The 14,870-nt window shown below is 47.6% G+C and overlaps 1 protein-coding gene across 2 annotated transcripts in view; it reads left to right on the top strand.

Annotated features, from left to right (window-relative positions):
- The window catches only part of Pask (PAS domain containing serine/threonine kinase), a 91,235-nt gene that overhangs the window by 24,943 nt on the left and 51,422 nt on the right, over positions 1-14,870 (top strand). The window contains exons 1-2 of one of the 2 annotated variants that reach the window (XM_077704258.1): positions 2,621-3,045; positions 8,665-8,822. In XM_077704258.1, coding sequence (XP_077560384.1) covers positions 8,794-8,822 — 29 coding nt within the window. In that variant the 5' untranslated portion in view covers positions 2,621-3,045; positions 8,665-8,793. Of the gene's footprint in view, positions 1-2,620; positions 3,046-8,664; positions 8,823-14,870 lie in introns of those variants that run through there. The other variant, XM_077704257.1, reaches the window with a different exon arrangement.

The following is a 14,870-nucleotide window of genomic DNA, read 5'->3' as shown; positions in this document are numbered from 1 at the left end:
TTCCAGGTGCGCGCCGTCTTTCTGCCCACACCATCATGTTCGGAGTTGGCTGTCGGAAGAACGGAGCAGCTTTTTTTTTTATATAACGCCCGTGTGTACGAGATTTCGGTGCACGTTAAAGATCCCCATGTGGTCAAAATTAATCCGGAGCCCTCCACTACGGTGCGCCTCATCGCCTGCGTTGCGTCGACGCGTTAAACCCCACAATCAATCAATTTTTTTTTATTTCCCGTACCGTACCCGCAAAGGTCGCTATTCAGTGGCTTACCGTCAGTGGCTGTCATTTCTTTTAGTCAGTGAGGGCGTGGTTTATTGAAAATTAATAACGAAACTTAGCGGGTAGGGGTGGAGAGGTGTATGCATACGAATCCAAAGCTGTCTATAGTACTACCGTAAGTTGCTTCATAGCGACCGCCGATTATTGTGTGCAACTGTAGTAGTAGCGATTGTCTTAAAACTATCGACGTTGGGCTATCGGTAATCGGCTGTAACAGCAAAACCACGAATTTGGATTCGTGACGAAGAACGCCATGGCCCCAGTTCCCCAGCCCAAACGTCCCTCAGGAAAGCGCCATTTTAGACTGGCTATCGGCGAACATTGGGAAAAAAAAAAAAAAAAAAAACACAGAACAGCGTGGAGAAACAAATAGGTCCTGCTGAAAAACATCTCGGCCGTGTTCAAACTCATGAGCAGTTTCCTGGCGTATGTTCTGGAGTTGTGTTCGACGCCTTTAATTTGGTCTATTCATGAATAATTTGGCATTCTGATCAAATACTCACTTTCCGATCAGGCAGTTCAGCTCTCTTTAGGATCTTTGTAAGTAATCCCCATTTCCCCGAATGGATGCATGCTGGATGTGACGCTAACGCTAGCGATGTACTAGGCAAACTAAACTTCACGCAAATTAAAAATACGGGCCGTGTTTTGTTTTCGTTACTCTTGGGGAAAACCTCTACTGCGAAGAAGCAATCACTTTCTTTCGTGCTAACAAGCTCCTTCGTAGTGCAAATGGAAGATAATTAGTTTATAGGGTAGTCCACTTGGCATGACGGCCAACTTTTTGCGTCGTATCACCGCATAGGGTTCAGAATGCGGTAGTCCGCCTTTTGCCATAACTCGGGACAGCTCTGCGCGCTCTCTTGGCGAAGGCACCAGGGTCTATAAAGCCCCAACCACATGGAGCGATTTTGCGAGCGACTTGGGGCGCGACGCGACTAGCGACGAACTACTTTTCGCCGCGCACCAAGTCGCTCATCGAATCGCTCGGTTCTGGGCCGCCAGAAACAGTCGCTCGCCTCCCGGAAGTGGCCTGAGCGACTAGCCAATAGCAGAGCCCCTACGTAAGCACGCAACCTCCGGTTTTGGAAGAGAACGGGGGGAAGATTTTGCAAATCCACGCAGACGACGTTTGCGGTGCAGCGGCAAAGAAAGCTTTGCGTGGCAAAGCTTGTGTACACGCTGAAGCAGAAGCAAGAAGGCTCCCGCTCACACTGGGTGAGACCCGTGTGGGAAAAACGACGTCAAGAAAGCGAATTGTTCACGGCGTTCATGTTGGAGCCGAGAAACGAGGCGCAGAAGGAAAAGCGTGCGCTATCGCTAACCCAAACCAGTTTTAGAGATGCAATGAAGTGCAAAAAGCAAGGTAGAAAGGCGTAATACTTTTTAGTCATGCTTTTTATGACAAATGAACAAAAAAAATGTTTGCAAACATCCAGCGTACCAAGCGCGTTACTATGCGCACTGCGGAAACATTGAAATCGCCATCCTCAGTCGCATGCTCAGTCGCTCGAGCCGTCGCTGTCATGTGGTTGCCTCGGCGAGCGACTTCGGTTCGGCGACTGCGGATCCTAGTCGCGTCGCTCGTCGCGTCGCTGGAAAAATCGCTCCATGTGGTTAGCGCTTTAGGGAGCCTACATGCCGACGGCGGCCTGTAGGCTCCCTAGGGTCTATCGGATCGCGTTCGCGACTCCTCTTCTCTCCCCCCCTCGATCCCAAATATCACAGCCATCGTAAAAATTATCTCTGTCGATAACCTCGCAATGGCCGGCCATGGATAAATGCGTATCGTATAATATAAGGCTGGCTGTTAGCAAGAGTCGCCATGACCCGTACCCTATCAACGTGAAGACCACCGAATGGAGAGTGGGGTCATCCCGATAACTGACTTGGCGGGTCATGCTGTCACTCGTGAGTCATTAGAGTGGAACGGCACGCTGTTCTACTTTAAGCGGAACGTCTATTTCTTTCGGGAGCGCGATATGATCACTTTTGCTATAAGGGACAGTGACGTCATGAGTACGGCCGTCGTTGAAGAGCCTTCGCTTGGAGCGTGCCCTCTTCTTCCTTTCTCCAGTTCACTCCGAATCACTCGTCCCATTCGGAGCGAGCTCGGAGGCAGAGGTGGGTAGGCACGCAGGCGCAGAGCCCCAGTTGATTATGCCGTGACGCACCCGTTGTGATGTGCGGGCACCAGCGTGCCAGATCGGTCGCGCTTGGAAGCGCCCCGCTAGTTCGGCCGGCCGACCCACCCTTCAAAGGAAAAGACGATGCCGGCGCATGCGTGCCGCCTTGCTTCCGGACGCTGGAGAAACGCTTCCGCGTGATTTTTCTTACTTTGTATTTCTTTTCCTCGGCGCCGTTGTGTTTGAGTTGCAACGGGTGCGCGAAGCGTACGCCGTAGTCGCACTCCGGCGACGAGTTCGCCCTCTGGCGGCCGCGGTCGGCGAGGCAGCGGAGCAGACGACGACGGCCGGGGGCCCCGTGCTCGCTCGCCGGCGGTTTTCGTCTATCGATTCGCGCCGTCGAGGCGCGCTGTGTGGGCGACGACGAAAGCAGGGGGCAAGCCCTTGTCGCGGAGCGCTAATTCGTGTAGGAACCGGCCCTCCTCGCTGGACGCCCTTGTGTTCTTTTTTGTCTTTTTTCGTCGTACGCCGTCGCATCGGACTCCCGCTCACGGCTCGGCCCGCCGAGCGAGCCGAGAGGTCAAGCGTCGCGGTCTCGTCGTCTGAAGAGCTTCTCGTGAGCAGACGACGAAGAAATGACAGGTGAGGTGGTGAATGCCGCTAGAACCGCAGCGCCTACTCCTTCCTTGCGCGAGTTTAGGAGGGGACAGCGATCGTGTCGCACCTTGTTTTCGCTCGCTGTATTGCGGGGCGGGAGCCTAAAGTTGTCGGAACATTTCTTCATCGGAGTATATTGGCTGCCCGTCGTCAGTACGTCGCTGATCCGTGCGTCGAAACGTGTTGCAGCCGTCTCCTTTCTGCAGGCAAGCACGAGATCGGGCGAGCACCGCGCGCCGCCCCGTCTCGCGCTCCGCGGTTTCGTCTTCTCGAAAACGGCCGACTGCAAATTTGGCACCAGCTGTGAGCACTTTTTCCTCCCTCTGAGTTCTGTTTTTCGGCCGGTCAAGCCCGAGCGCGGTGGTCTTTCGAGTGGGCGCAGTCCAGCGCTGGTCCGAAACGGCGAGGCCGCTTCGAAACTTGCGCCCGCTTGAAATCTCGCACGCGCCGACGATCCGTGTACATTACTACGTCTGCTACCGCACGTGCTGTACCGCTTCATTAATCACGCATTACCGGTCCCGTGGTCGATCCGGCTTGATAATAGGCGCGGGTCGTCCTGGGTGCTGCTTTGCCGTTTGCCTCATCTCCCTCGGAATCTTTTATGCTCCCGTTGACGTCGTCGACCCGCTCGTGTAGTACGTCTCGTATAATGCATGGTCGCCGCGACCGCCGTCTTTTAAAGGGACGGGCGTCGGCTGTCGGCACTGTATGGGTCGACCTTGATTGACATACGCGTGATCCGCGTAAACGATTGGATGACCCGCCTACGGACGTGATATGCGCGCGGCTTCGTCGTGGAAGGCCCGGTTCCGCTCTTTTCTGTCTGCCTTTTCCTTCTTTTTGCCTGCTACTGTCTTTCTGACAGGAGGCGTCATTTCTGCGTGCTGGCTCGTCCAGTTATTTGTCTATTGCGGGATATGTCACTCAAGTGATTTGCTCTGGTTTAGGTATAATGGGGGCGCTGAAGTACCTTAGGTCTGGCGGGGCCCATAACATATATTGTTTTGTGCCCATCAGGATGATTATATTGATTATTATTATTATTTAATTATCTATGCAGAGCACAACGCCGGGCTGCTGTAGTTCATATATTAGACAGGTGCACTGCATTGTATATATGTATTAGGGCTGGGCATTGATTAAAAATTTCAACCTAATTAAGCGGTGTGCTTTAATTGGTTAATTGGTCGATTAATCAGTAGTGGTGGTTTGAAGATAGAGGAGACTAGAAAAAGGATAATCCGTGTTTTAAGGGCACTTTCACTGCCCCATGGTCAAGCTTGAAAAATTTCAGGCCTTGATAGCGAATGCTTGCTTCTGCGCATGCAAATAAGTTTGTTAACGTTGTTAGGCATCAGTCTTTTTCAGATGCGGCGATGACGCTTGAACGTGTTTGCCATTCGTACTATTTTTGGAATGAGGAGTATCGGTGCTCAGTGCCGATGCATTTGCTGGGCTCAATTAATCCCGGTTAGACTATCCAGCGTTAAATTGCTGTGTTAGCCCATTTTCCCATTTTTTTGTACATACATGACCTCGTGTTTGCATAAAAAATGTCCTGCTTTACATCTGTCTTGGCAGTTTTCACCACTACCATCCCCAAGCATACTGTATTTGTTCGGCTATAAGGCAAGGGTGCAGTTTGGACAGCCAAAAAAGAAAAAAGTATATTTCTGAGCTTCGAATATAAGGCGGGGTATGACTTTGAGACTACGGATTTTGGAAAAAAAACTCGTCGTATATTTGAACAAATACGGTACTTGCATCCTTTCCCATTGTTATGCAAGTATTTGAACACGATTATGATTCTCTGTATGTGCGCACCGAATTTCAACATGTGCACTTCTGGTTTGTTTCGATCACGTGAGTTGAACCGATTAGACCGGTTAAAAGAATTAATCACACATACACCCTTAGCCGATTAATTGCAAGGTTAATCGGTCAATTTCCGACCCCTACTATATATGTATATATATTAATATTGTTAAATTTTTTTGTGCATGTCTTGTGTTCCAGCACAAAAGTGGCCTAGCCGTGTCTGGGCATGCTGATTGTTTTGAACACCTTTATGGATAAAAGGAGACACTCTCAACCAAAAAGGGGAAGGTGGGGCGAGGTAGTTGATTGTAAGTGCTGGGCTTGAGGTATTTCTGTGGGCACAGTTGGTACTTGGCAGTGACCGTTCAGTTAAGTAGATTAAGGCCATCACATTGCTTAAGCAAGACTGCTTTGAAGAGGGAATTTAGCTATGAATGTGAGCGTATGACTGTCTTGAGAGTAATGGTTTACAAGTGTGGTGGTATCGTTATTTGGGGCAAAGGAAGATTGATATCGTGAGCGTTTCGGCAGTGCAACGTTAAATGGTGGTAATAAACCTATAATTTGGTAATAATAACCTATAATGGTGGTAATAAACCTATAAATGGTGGTAATAAACCAATAGACAACTGATTCATGGATTGTTCACTACAGTGGGCCGTAGCTTTGTTTCCACACATGCATGTGCGCTGCCTTGTACCAGAAGTTCACAAAGCCAGAAGAGAGAGAAAAAAAAGGGGCTTACTAGGACCCTTATGTTTTTGGCTTCATGCAAAAGAGAAGCCTATAAATTATATTGAAAGGGAAAAAGGAAGTGACACAGCAGGCAATGTGTGAAAACAGCTCTTGCCGTTCTACGCCTCGTTTCTGCAAAATCAGTTGCTTGAAATCCCTGCTATCCCTGGCTATCCCTGCTGTCTCTGTTGCGTTTGACTATCCCTGCTGTCTCTGTTGCGTGCTGTCGCATATTGCGATGTCAGCACTGATAACACAAGTAAAAAAAAGAAAATTGTGTACATTGGCTCTCAGAGGGCAGGTGGTTCTTTGCTTAGAGCCTGCCATTTGATTTCCCTAAAGCAATTTGCTCTTTGGTGCTCGGTGCATGAATGCAACAACTTCATAGCGCGAGGTGTAAAATCAAAAGGACAGGAAAGCCACAGTTGTGGGGAATTATGTGCAAGGCTTATTTGTGACTGTCTGACTTCAGGTCGTGATACTGGTCAGTCGGTTGCAATTAGGCAATATGCTGCTGCAGTAAGGAGGCAGTTCTGCAGGATTGACGAGGCACGACCATGTTGTGTAGGACCGCATCCATGCAAAAATGGAGGCCTTTTTTTCTCAGTCTTATTGAATATGAAAGGTCGCTTATGGTGGAGGCAAGCACCATATAACGAGGCTGGTGTTGGGTCTGCCAATGTCGTCGCGGATCATGAGAGGCACACTGGGATGGCTGGAAGAATAACTGCTACCAGCGCTTGTTTGAGTTTGAAATAGCAGTACCCTGTGGTTTCCTATGAAGGAAGGATATGAGAAAAGGGAGCAATTTCTCTGCAAAATTGTTTACAACTTTTTGGTGGGGCATTTGGGGAGCTTGATTGGGAGAAGGCAATTGATGAGCATAAAGTGATGGCTGATTGTGAGGATTTGCTCCGGGCTATGAGACGCGCCGTAGTGAAGGGCTCCCGATTAATTCCCGCCCCTTGAGGATCTCTAATGTGGGCTGAAATCTCCATACCCAGGTGTTCTTGCGTTTCGCCTCCGTCTGAAAAGGAGCCACAGCAGCAGGTTGAAGAGGTGAATTAGTATAGATGAAATTCTCAATGCTGATCCCAATGGTAAGAAAGAAATCGGGCATAGTTAGTGTGGACTGAGAAGCATCTGATGAGCACTCTTGAATAATGAACAGTGGACAACTTCTGTAATTGGAAGAGTGCTGTACAAACAGTGGGTGCTGCCGGTGACGACATATTTCCTAAACACGTGTTTAAATAACACTTCAATGGTGAAAAGCAAAGGATAGGAGTAACGCTATGGAATGTGGCACTGATTACCCTTTACAGAGTATTCGCGAAAACATTTCTTTATTGAATGTAGTCGCGAAGTAGTACTGAATGTAGTGCGAAGTAGGCTTTTGTTTTCCTGTTACTCTAACTTGTCCCGGTGTGGCCCAGGTGCATGCATCAAACCTTTTATGCCCCATGCACCTGGGGATCATGAGGGCATTATAAGTAACTGTTAACGGTTCAGCTCTTTTTATGTGAAAGAACAGCACACTTCTTCGAGAGCATTTCTTGTGATTTTCTAGATATGTGATTGTTGTAAAAGTTATTGTGCTGCTGCAACTAGCAGTGAAGCTGTTCTGGGTCTAGGCTTTCATGACACGAAATGTGGTTAATGGGGTCATGGTGATGTGGAGGGGGCATAGCCCAGCGAGGGGTAGAGCAAGCGCAGGAGGTTAAAAGAATGCTTGAGCGAGACACCTTTACAAAACAAAGCTTTTTCAAACTACTGAATCTGGTGGCAGTGTTCACACTTGTCAACATTGTTGAGCAATAAGAAAACCCTAAGCATATCTGAGGCCAGACATCAATACATAAGTGACATTTGCATTGTTCTTTTAATTAAAAATAGATGGGTGCTTGATTTTTGTGATTGCAAAACAAAAAGGCAGCACCTCCACGTGTTGTGTTACATGTTCAAAAATAACAAAGGGTTCCAGTAGATGGTGCAAGCAGTGGAACACGGTAAAAATGAATTGGAGTGAATGGGAATCTGTCCTCTGGCTTTGAGAAGTCCTATGAAGCTTAGCCTTGCGATTAGGAAACACCAGACAGCTTCGTTAACATTTGCGATGTTAGGTCAGCGAACTAATTTTGAGAAAAAATTACACTTCATTTGATTTCACAATTTTTTGCGAGTGGCCAAAAAAGCATATTCAGTGAAATTTTCCATGGTTCTCACAAGTTATTTTCTTTTCATAAAAAATTTTGGGTGCAAGGGTAAATGCTAATAATCTACCAGCAGAAGCTGTGCTTGATATTTTCATGATGACAAAGTACAAGTTTCGTAATACTTTTATCATCTTTAGCCGCCATTTTTCACCTCTTGTATTTAGAGCTAGTTCACGCCTGATGTGACTATTTTTTTTAATGCAGAGCATTGCTAAAACAGTTAGTGGTGGTCTGGTTGACCTTGTCAGCCCTTCTCGCAAGGGACAGCCATTACAACGAAGAAAAATGAAGATACGACATGAACGTGTTTTCCTATTAGTATTAGGTGTGCGGCTCTTGAGCTTCCCTTTATTCTTGCTCCTCGTGGAATAGCGTTTTCCGTAAAACTGTACCGTCTAGTTCTTCTCCTAGCCCTTCAGGCTCAGCCTTCTGGAAGATGGTGTAGCTCTATTACTTCAACCCCGTGGGAATGGCCGAGCATGATGGGTACAGTGGGTGCAGTGTGTACCCTTTGTTTGGTACAATGTGTACCTTACAGGTAGATTCGAGTGTTCACTGCAAACAACGGGCACAGAGGCAAGCGCAGGAAGCTTACACAACTGCTAAAGCAGCTGGCACAGCGTACGCATCACGTGTGCTTGCTTTCTTCCATCTCAGTGTAGCAAATGGCATTTTTCGGCAAGGGAGGGGTGCCCTTTCCCAAAAGAATGAAAAAGTGTGGATTGCAGCGATGTTAGCAGCGTGCGTTCTTCTTCTCTGGTGCGAGCTCGTTTTTGGGAGAAGGAAGGAAGGCAGGTGGTTGACCCCCCCCCCGTGTCCTTTCTGCTTGCAGCCCGGGTCTCCCCCTGGGAAGACCCCCGTCCACAGCCGTGGCGGTGCCCTGTGGAGTGACAGCAGCCCCCTGACTCCACTCGACCGGGTGATTCGTGCCTGCCGCTCGGACCGGCACTCCGATGGGGCCATGGCGGGCGGAGCTCAGCAGCAGCGCAGGTGAGGGAGCGGCTTTGACTTCCGCCCAGAAGGGCTTGGCAGTTGAGGCTGGAAGTTGTATTCTATACTCGGTGACAACTTAAGAACGGCACCGGAAGTTGCCGCTGTGCCTTATCACCGTAGCCGGATGTTTCTCCGCACGGCGCAAGTAGGGCGTTACTGGGAATATTGTGAACATGGCGTGAGCCGTTCCCGTGATTTTTTGGGCATAATATGCTTCTAAATTACTCCAGTGACGACAAACAAACTGCGTGAGACAAGGCAGACGATATCACGCATTCATAGCAAAGCCCTTTCAAAACGCGCGTGCACTGATGTCACGGGTCCGGCGCTTTGGCGGAGCGATACACTACAGGAGGTGGTGCCGTTCTTGATTTGTAACCGAGTATAGTGTTCAATGCCTTGCGATCCAAGCTGCGATTTTTCAGATGCCCCCTAAATTTGTTTGCTAAGAGTTTTGGGTGCGTCTGCTCTCTTTTGACTGGCCGAAAATAGCGTACCTGCCTGGTTTCCCAAACTGTCCGGAACACTCCAGAATTTTGATGGTTTTGTCGTACATTTGTACGGCTGAAACAAAAATCTCCCGGATGCACACCCGTGCTTCGCTAAACCTTTCTCCCAGACTGGCCGCGTTGTGCTGTAGCCACCTGACGATCCAATCCATTGCGACACCAGTCGACATAGTTATCAGAGAAGAGCTTAAAGGCAGTGTTGTACGGAACGGCGTTACAAGGAACGGCGTTCCTGGAACTAGTTCCTTTTTGGAGGAACGGAGGAACGCCACCGTTCCATTAAGGGTCGGTGGAACTGTAACGGTAACTCGTTACGTTTTTGAAGGAACGGCAGGAACGGCGTTCCTGCCGTTACATCGCTAGGATTTGGCTGTTTTTGATGCCAAGGCTCGAGTACAAAAATCCACAAAGCGCTACTGCGTTTCTCTTCCTATAAGATGGTCAGTTTGCCCGCCCTTCAGCCGTACGTGCTTCCTCAAAGGTCAAAGGCAAAAGAATAACAATAACCACGCAGCAGGCCGCAGCTTGTGCTTGCTTTCATGCTGGTTGCTTACGCGGCGTTCGACGGGTGAATAGCGTAGCCGCGGGAATGCTTTTAGATGCGACTCGCCTTGTCCCTCCATACGGCGTTGTTGTCCGTCCACACCCCTCCCCTACTATAAAAAAAAAATAATAGTTAGCGGCGCCGGTTTCGATCCCACGACCCTGTGGGCGGAACGCGAGGTACATGGTGCTCTTCCCACTGCGCCACAAAACCGAGACAATCAAATGCTACGAACGCGCCTTATATCCTTGACTCATTCAAACTACGTCAAGATGCTACTGATACAACGCATGATGGGGCAATGATTAACACTTGCAATAAAATAAAAGAAGCTCGCACTTACAGCAACAATGATGGAGTAAAGGTCGTTGCGACAGCGAAGCCCCAAGCATACCACTTAGAAAGATTGACCAAGATTGGTCAATAAAACATAATAATAGTCGTAAAACACAATAATCATACGCGTTCCCGACACGTTTCACACGATTTCAGAATCAATCCAACGGAAACACCAAGTGAACCCCACGATGCGTCGCATCTACACAGGGTTCCCCTCGCGGGGAGGTGGGCGCAATTTTCACCCTTCATCATTTGTGTGGGGAGGCCAGAATGCGTGTCTGGCCGATAGAATTGTTCCCTGGCGGGGAAAGAATAGAGAGTTTTAGCAGTCCGTCCGTTCTGTCGTATGCGTTGTTACTGGGTTGACCGGGACCCTTCTGGGCACTTGGGCATTCTTCACGGTAGGAGGATTAGTCCCGTGCGCCTGCCTTCGCCATGTCTGTGCCTCCTACTCGCCCTTCCCGCGCACTCAGGAGCAGACCGGTCCCGGTCAACCCGGGTAACAACGTAGCCAACGAAACGAACGTACTGCTAAACGGGATCCGGACATTTCGGTGTCGGACATTTCGGTCCAGGACGTTTCGGTATGGACATTTCTGTGCACGAACATTTTGGTGCACGACGTCTTGGCCCAGACATTTTGAGTGAGGGGATGTCCGAGGCATTCTTTGAACATTTTAGCTTTAATATTGTAATTTCGTGACTTGATATGATTTTACGTTCGAAACTTGTGCTTGCGCCGCCGTTCGTGCACGAACGCTAAACCCTGGCGGAGCATTATACCACGTAAAACCCACTTTCTGCAGCAGATGGTAAAAATTAACGTTGTTAATCTGGATCCGTTCAAACATTTTTTGTTATTTTAGCATTCTTGTGAACAACCCTAATACTTTAAGTGTTACCACAGCGCTTTCCTTTCACTTCACCCAACGGTGCAAGACGCTGCTGCTTTTAGTCTATTCCTCCCCCCCCCCCTAGAAAAACTTCCGCGAAAAAACAACAGAAAAACGAGGTCGATTTGGCGCGTGTGCATTTCGTTTTAATTATTCTCTCAATCAATCTCGCCTTCGTTGCATTCGGTGTCAGTTCTACTTAAAACTAACAAACCAACGATCGCACTTATGGTGGCGTTACTTAGGGGAGGGGAAAGCTGAGCCCCGCAGGCAATCATCCCCTTAAGTAGAGAGAGAGGGGTGTCACTTGTGCTTCACCATTGCGTCGGCTGGACTTCGAAAACTTGAAGACGACTGTTGCCGCTCTCGTCACACTAGCCTATTCATTTTTTTTTTGCTCCTTATAATGGGAGGAAGCGATGTATACCTGCGGTGTCCATGATATGCGCGACTTGATGAGTTAATTCCGAAGGGGGCGACTGAAGGCGCAGAAAGAGCGATTCCTGGAGTGGGGGCGCCGCCGATATGACCACGACGCGCGGAAGGGCGTAGCCAGCAAACGATAGTGGCCATTGTGTTCTCAGCGGCTTTTTGGGTGGCTTTTTGTGTCACATTATAGAGGTTTCGCGCGCCCATGGTGAATGTAAAGCTTCTTGTCTGTTTTAAACGCGAGGCGTGCTATGTCATTGTTCTGAGTGTATCACCCAATTCCTGCAAAAGCCTCCACTAAGAGGCTAGCAGTATGTTCTAAATAAAAAATAAAAAATCACTGCGGTGACACTTCGGAGACCGTGAAATCCACCACGCCAGTAGGATTTTCAGGGGACACCGAAAATAATATGGCTGAAAAAGAAATCTGGTCGATATTCGAGCGTACAGGCGGGAGGTGGGAGGGGGGGGGGGGGGGGGGGCGCTTGAACAAAGAATTAAAATGTGGTAAATGTAGGGTTGTAAACATTTTACGAAGGTTGGTTGTCCCGAACACAATGGGTGGAATTTGTATGCACAACCGGTACGCGCTTAATCAGCATTTAGGACATTAGAACCTGCGGCTGTTTTCCAAAAGGCCCGTTTTTCCTCCCCGACAATATCCTAGACCAGTGTTCGCGAATTCATTTTAGCAAGGCAGCTCAGCCTACGCAATACTCTTCATAATGTTTTCTTCATTCTGGGGGGCTAGCTAATGTTTGTTACTTTTGGGATATTGAGAGTGTGCATGTAATTTATGTAATTTGAGGGTGTGTAATCTAAAAAAAATACAAAAGAGGCGGTAGACCATCGTAAACACAAGTAATTGTCTTAGCTAAAAAAGAGCGAATATGAATTAACAACCTGTCATAAATGAAAAAAAAAACGTGTGCTAAAGAATTCAATCTGCTGCATAACAGGTGTCCCCAGGAATAGGTATTAAACAAAAATATATAAATGTAGAATTTCTAAGAATACCTGGCAAAGATCGAACATGGCATCAATAAAAAAAATCAATTCACTGCTCCAGATTGTTGTCCATAACCCACGTTTAAGCGGAAATAAAAATATAACGGCTGTCGCAAACAGGCAAGCACCGGATAATTTGGTCGCCAAAATGTCCGTACACCGAAATGTCCGTGCACCAAAATGTCCGTACACCGAAATCGGCGTGCACCGAAACGCCCGTACACCGATATGTCTGTACACCGATATGTCCGTACACCGAAATTTCCGCACCGAAATATCCTGCACCGAAATGACCTCGAGCCGTCTGGAGTTTTTCCGGTACTCGCTGAAAAAGTCGCCTAGGAGCGTTTCTTTTGATTATCTTATCTCCAGATAATATGCTGCCGGTGGTGTTAATATTCGTATAATATACGTAGTTCGATGTGAGTTTTAAATGTCTCACTTAATTTCGACCCAGGATTATCCTACACTATATTTTAATTTAAAAACCTAATTGTAACGTTAATGTAACGAAACGTTCCAATTTTCGAAGTGGAACTGGAACGCGTTCCTTTCGCAATAAAGGAACTTGTAACGGGAACTCGTTTCAAAATTGGCAAGGAACGAGGAACGAGCTTTCGTTCCTATTTTGGAGGAACGTGTACAACACTGCTTAAAGGCCAACTGCTCTCATATTTTTCTTTGCCCAAATTTGATCCGAAGAAGTTGTTTTTGCTGTAAAAATTACCGTGACGGCGTTCTAAGCCTGATACCTACTTAGCACAATAACTGCAAGCGTTCAAAGTAGCTCCGAACAGATGATGCTTGCACCTGGCGTGGAGTCGCCCAGGCAAGTTCTAAGTGGCCTGTGATGGAGAAGAGGAACTTTTCCCGTGGAGCTCGCACTTTGGCGGTGACTGGCACAGCACAATGTCATACGCAGAGATGCATTTGCTGAATATTTCTCAACTACACTGCCACGCTGTCCCGCCGTCACTACCAGATGTTTCAAAAATAACTGCATACGTAGCAATACCCACAATTTTTCAATGCAATAGAAGACAACTATACACGCACTTGACATTGTTGTGGCTGTAGAAAAACTTCTTTGCTTGAAAATATTTTTACTCACAAAAATATCGCGCAATGCGCACTTTCCTGTCCATTTATCAATCCTATTGCATCTGCCACAAAAGAATCTTTTTATAAATCCTTGATCACTTTGCACTCCTGTGCAATATTTGCTGTATCTGGGCTGGCCCCCGCCGCCTCCAGCCCTTGCATACCTCTAAAAGTTGGACGACCTATCTTGAGTTGTTCTACGCGCTGGTATAAACATTTAATGCTAGGTTTTCCTCCCTCTCTAAGAAAACTAAAACCAGCCTTGCTCATGTTAACAAATATATCCACGCAAAGATTGGCTGTCATCTTTGTGAATTGCAAAAGCTAATGAAACTGCTTCTCTGCTGAATGATAAATTACAGTATTTTTTTCATTCGAGAAATAAAGTATTTACTTTTGTAGAGTGTTAGATTTTGCTTACTTGAAATTAGTGTTATCAAGTGCACATGTCCCTGGTGAAAGTACTAAATTGTGTAGATAGGTAACTTTCCAACGTTTTAGTGCCGCGTATAGCTTTGGAAGCTACTATATAATTGCAAACCTATTTTACATTTTGATCCTTGATATGCAGCAAGGTGAAAGTTGTCTGCAAAGCTGTCTACACATAAATACGCAGCAAAGGCAGTTTGATTGATCGCCACCCGTGCACGGTTCCTCCCGTCAACAGGAAAAAAACCTGGCTAATATCGAAAGTGCTGGCTAACCAAAGCTTATTCTTGATATCATACAACAGGGGTTCTCAAGCATGTTGGTCTCAGGGAACCCTGCTAAGTTCCGTTAAGTGCCATGGAACCCCACCCCCCTCCCGCCATTTTTCATTCCGTTCATGCTACATTAATGTGTAATAAATTCAAAAGCAAGCAAGGTTATCGTTTTTTTTCCGTCGACTTTACGCGAATGCGTACGCTAGCGGCACCTATCTACAAACAGGAGAAATGCGCATGGGGGTAATATAAGGCGGAGATTCAAGTGCAATAGTTTAACCACGTGGCCCGTTTTCGGAGTCTGGCTGGCTACAAGCTGCTGGCGAGATTTATTGCGCAGCTCGCGCGTTTCTGTTATGCTCCGAGATGTGCTTACTGACACTCGGGCGTGAGTAATGGAGGTTCCTTAGATCGATCGCACCTCAAGTTCACCATATAAGACTTTGCGACTGCGGAACCAGGGAAAATTTATCAGTGGCTCGCGGAACCCTGCGGAGGGGCCTGCGGAACCCCTGTCA

This window comes from Haemaphysalis longicornis, unplaced genomic scaffold (assembly GCF_048455015.1).
Source record: "Haemaphysalis longicornis isolate Haplotype H1 unplaced genomic scaffold, Haemaphysalis longicornis Haplotype H1 scaffold_3, whole genome shotgun sequence".
Taxonomy (NCBI): domain Eukaryota; kingdom Metazoa; phylum Arthropoda; class Arachnida; order Ixodida; family Ixodidae; genus Haemaphysalis; species Haemaphysalis longicornis.
Note: the sequence above shows the minus strand (reverse complement) of the source record. Positions and strands in the feature narration are given on the sequence as shown.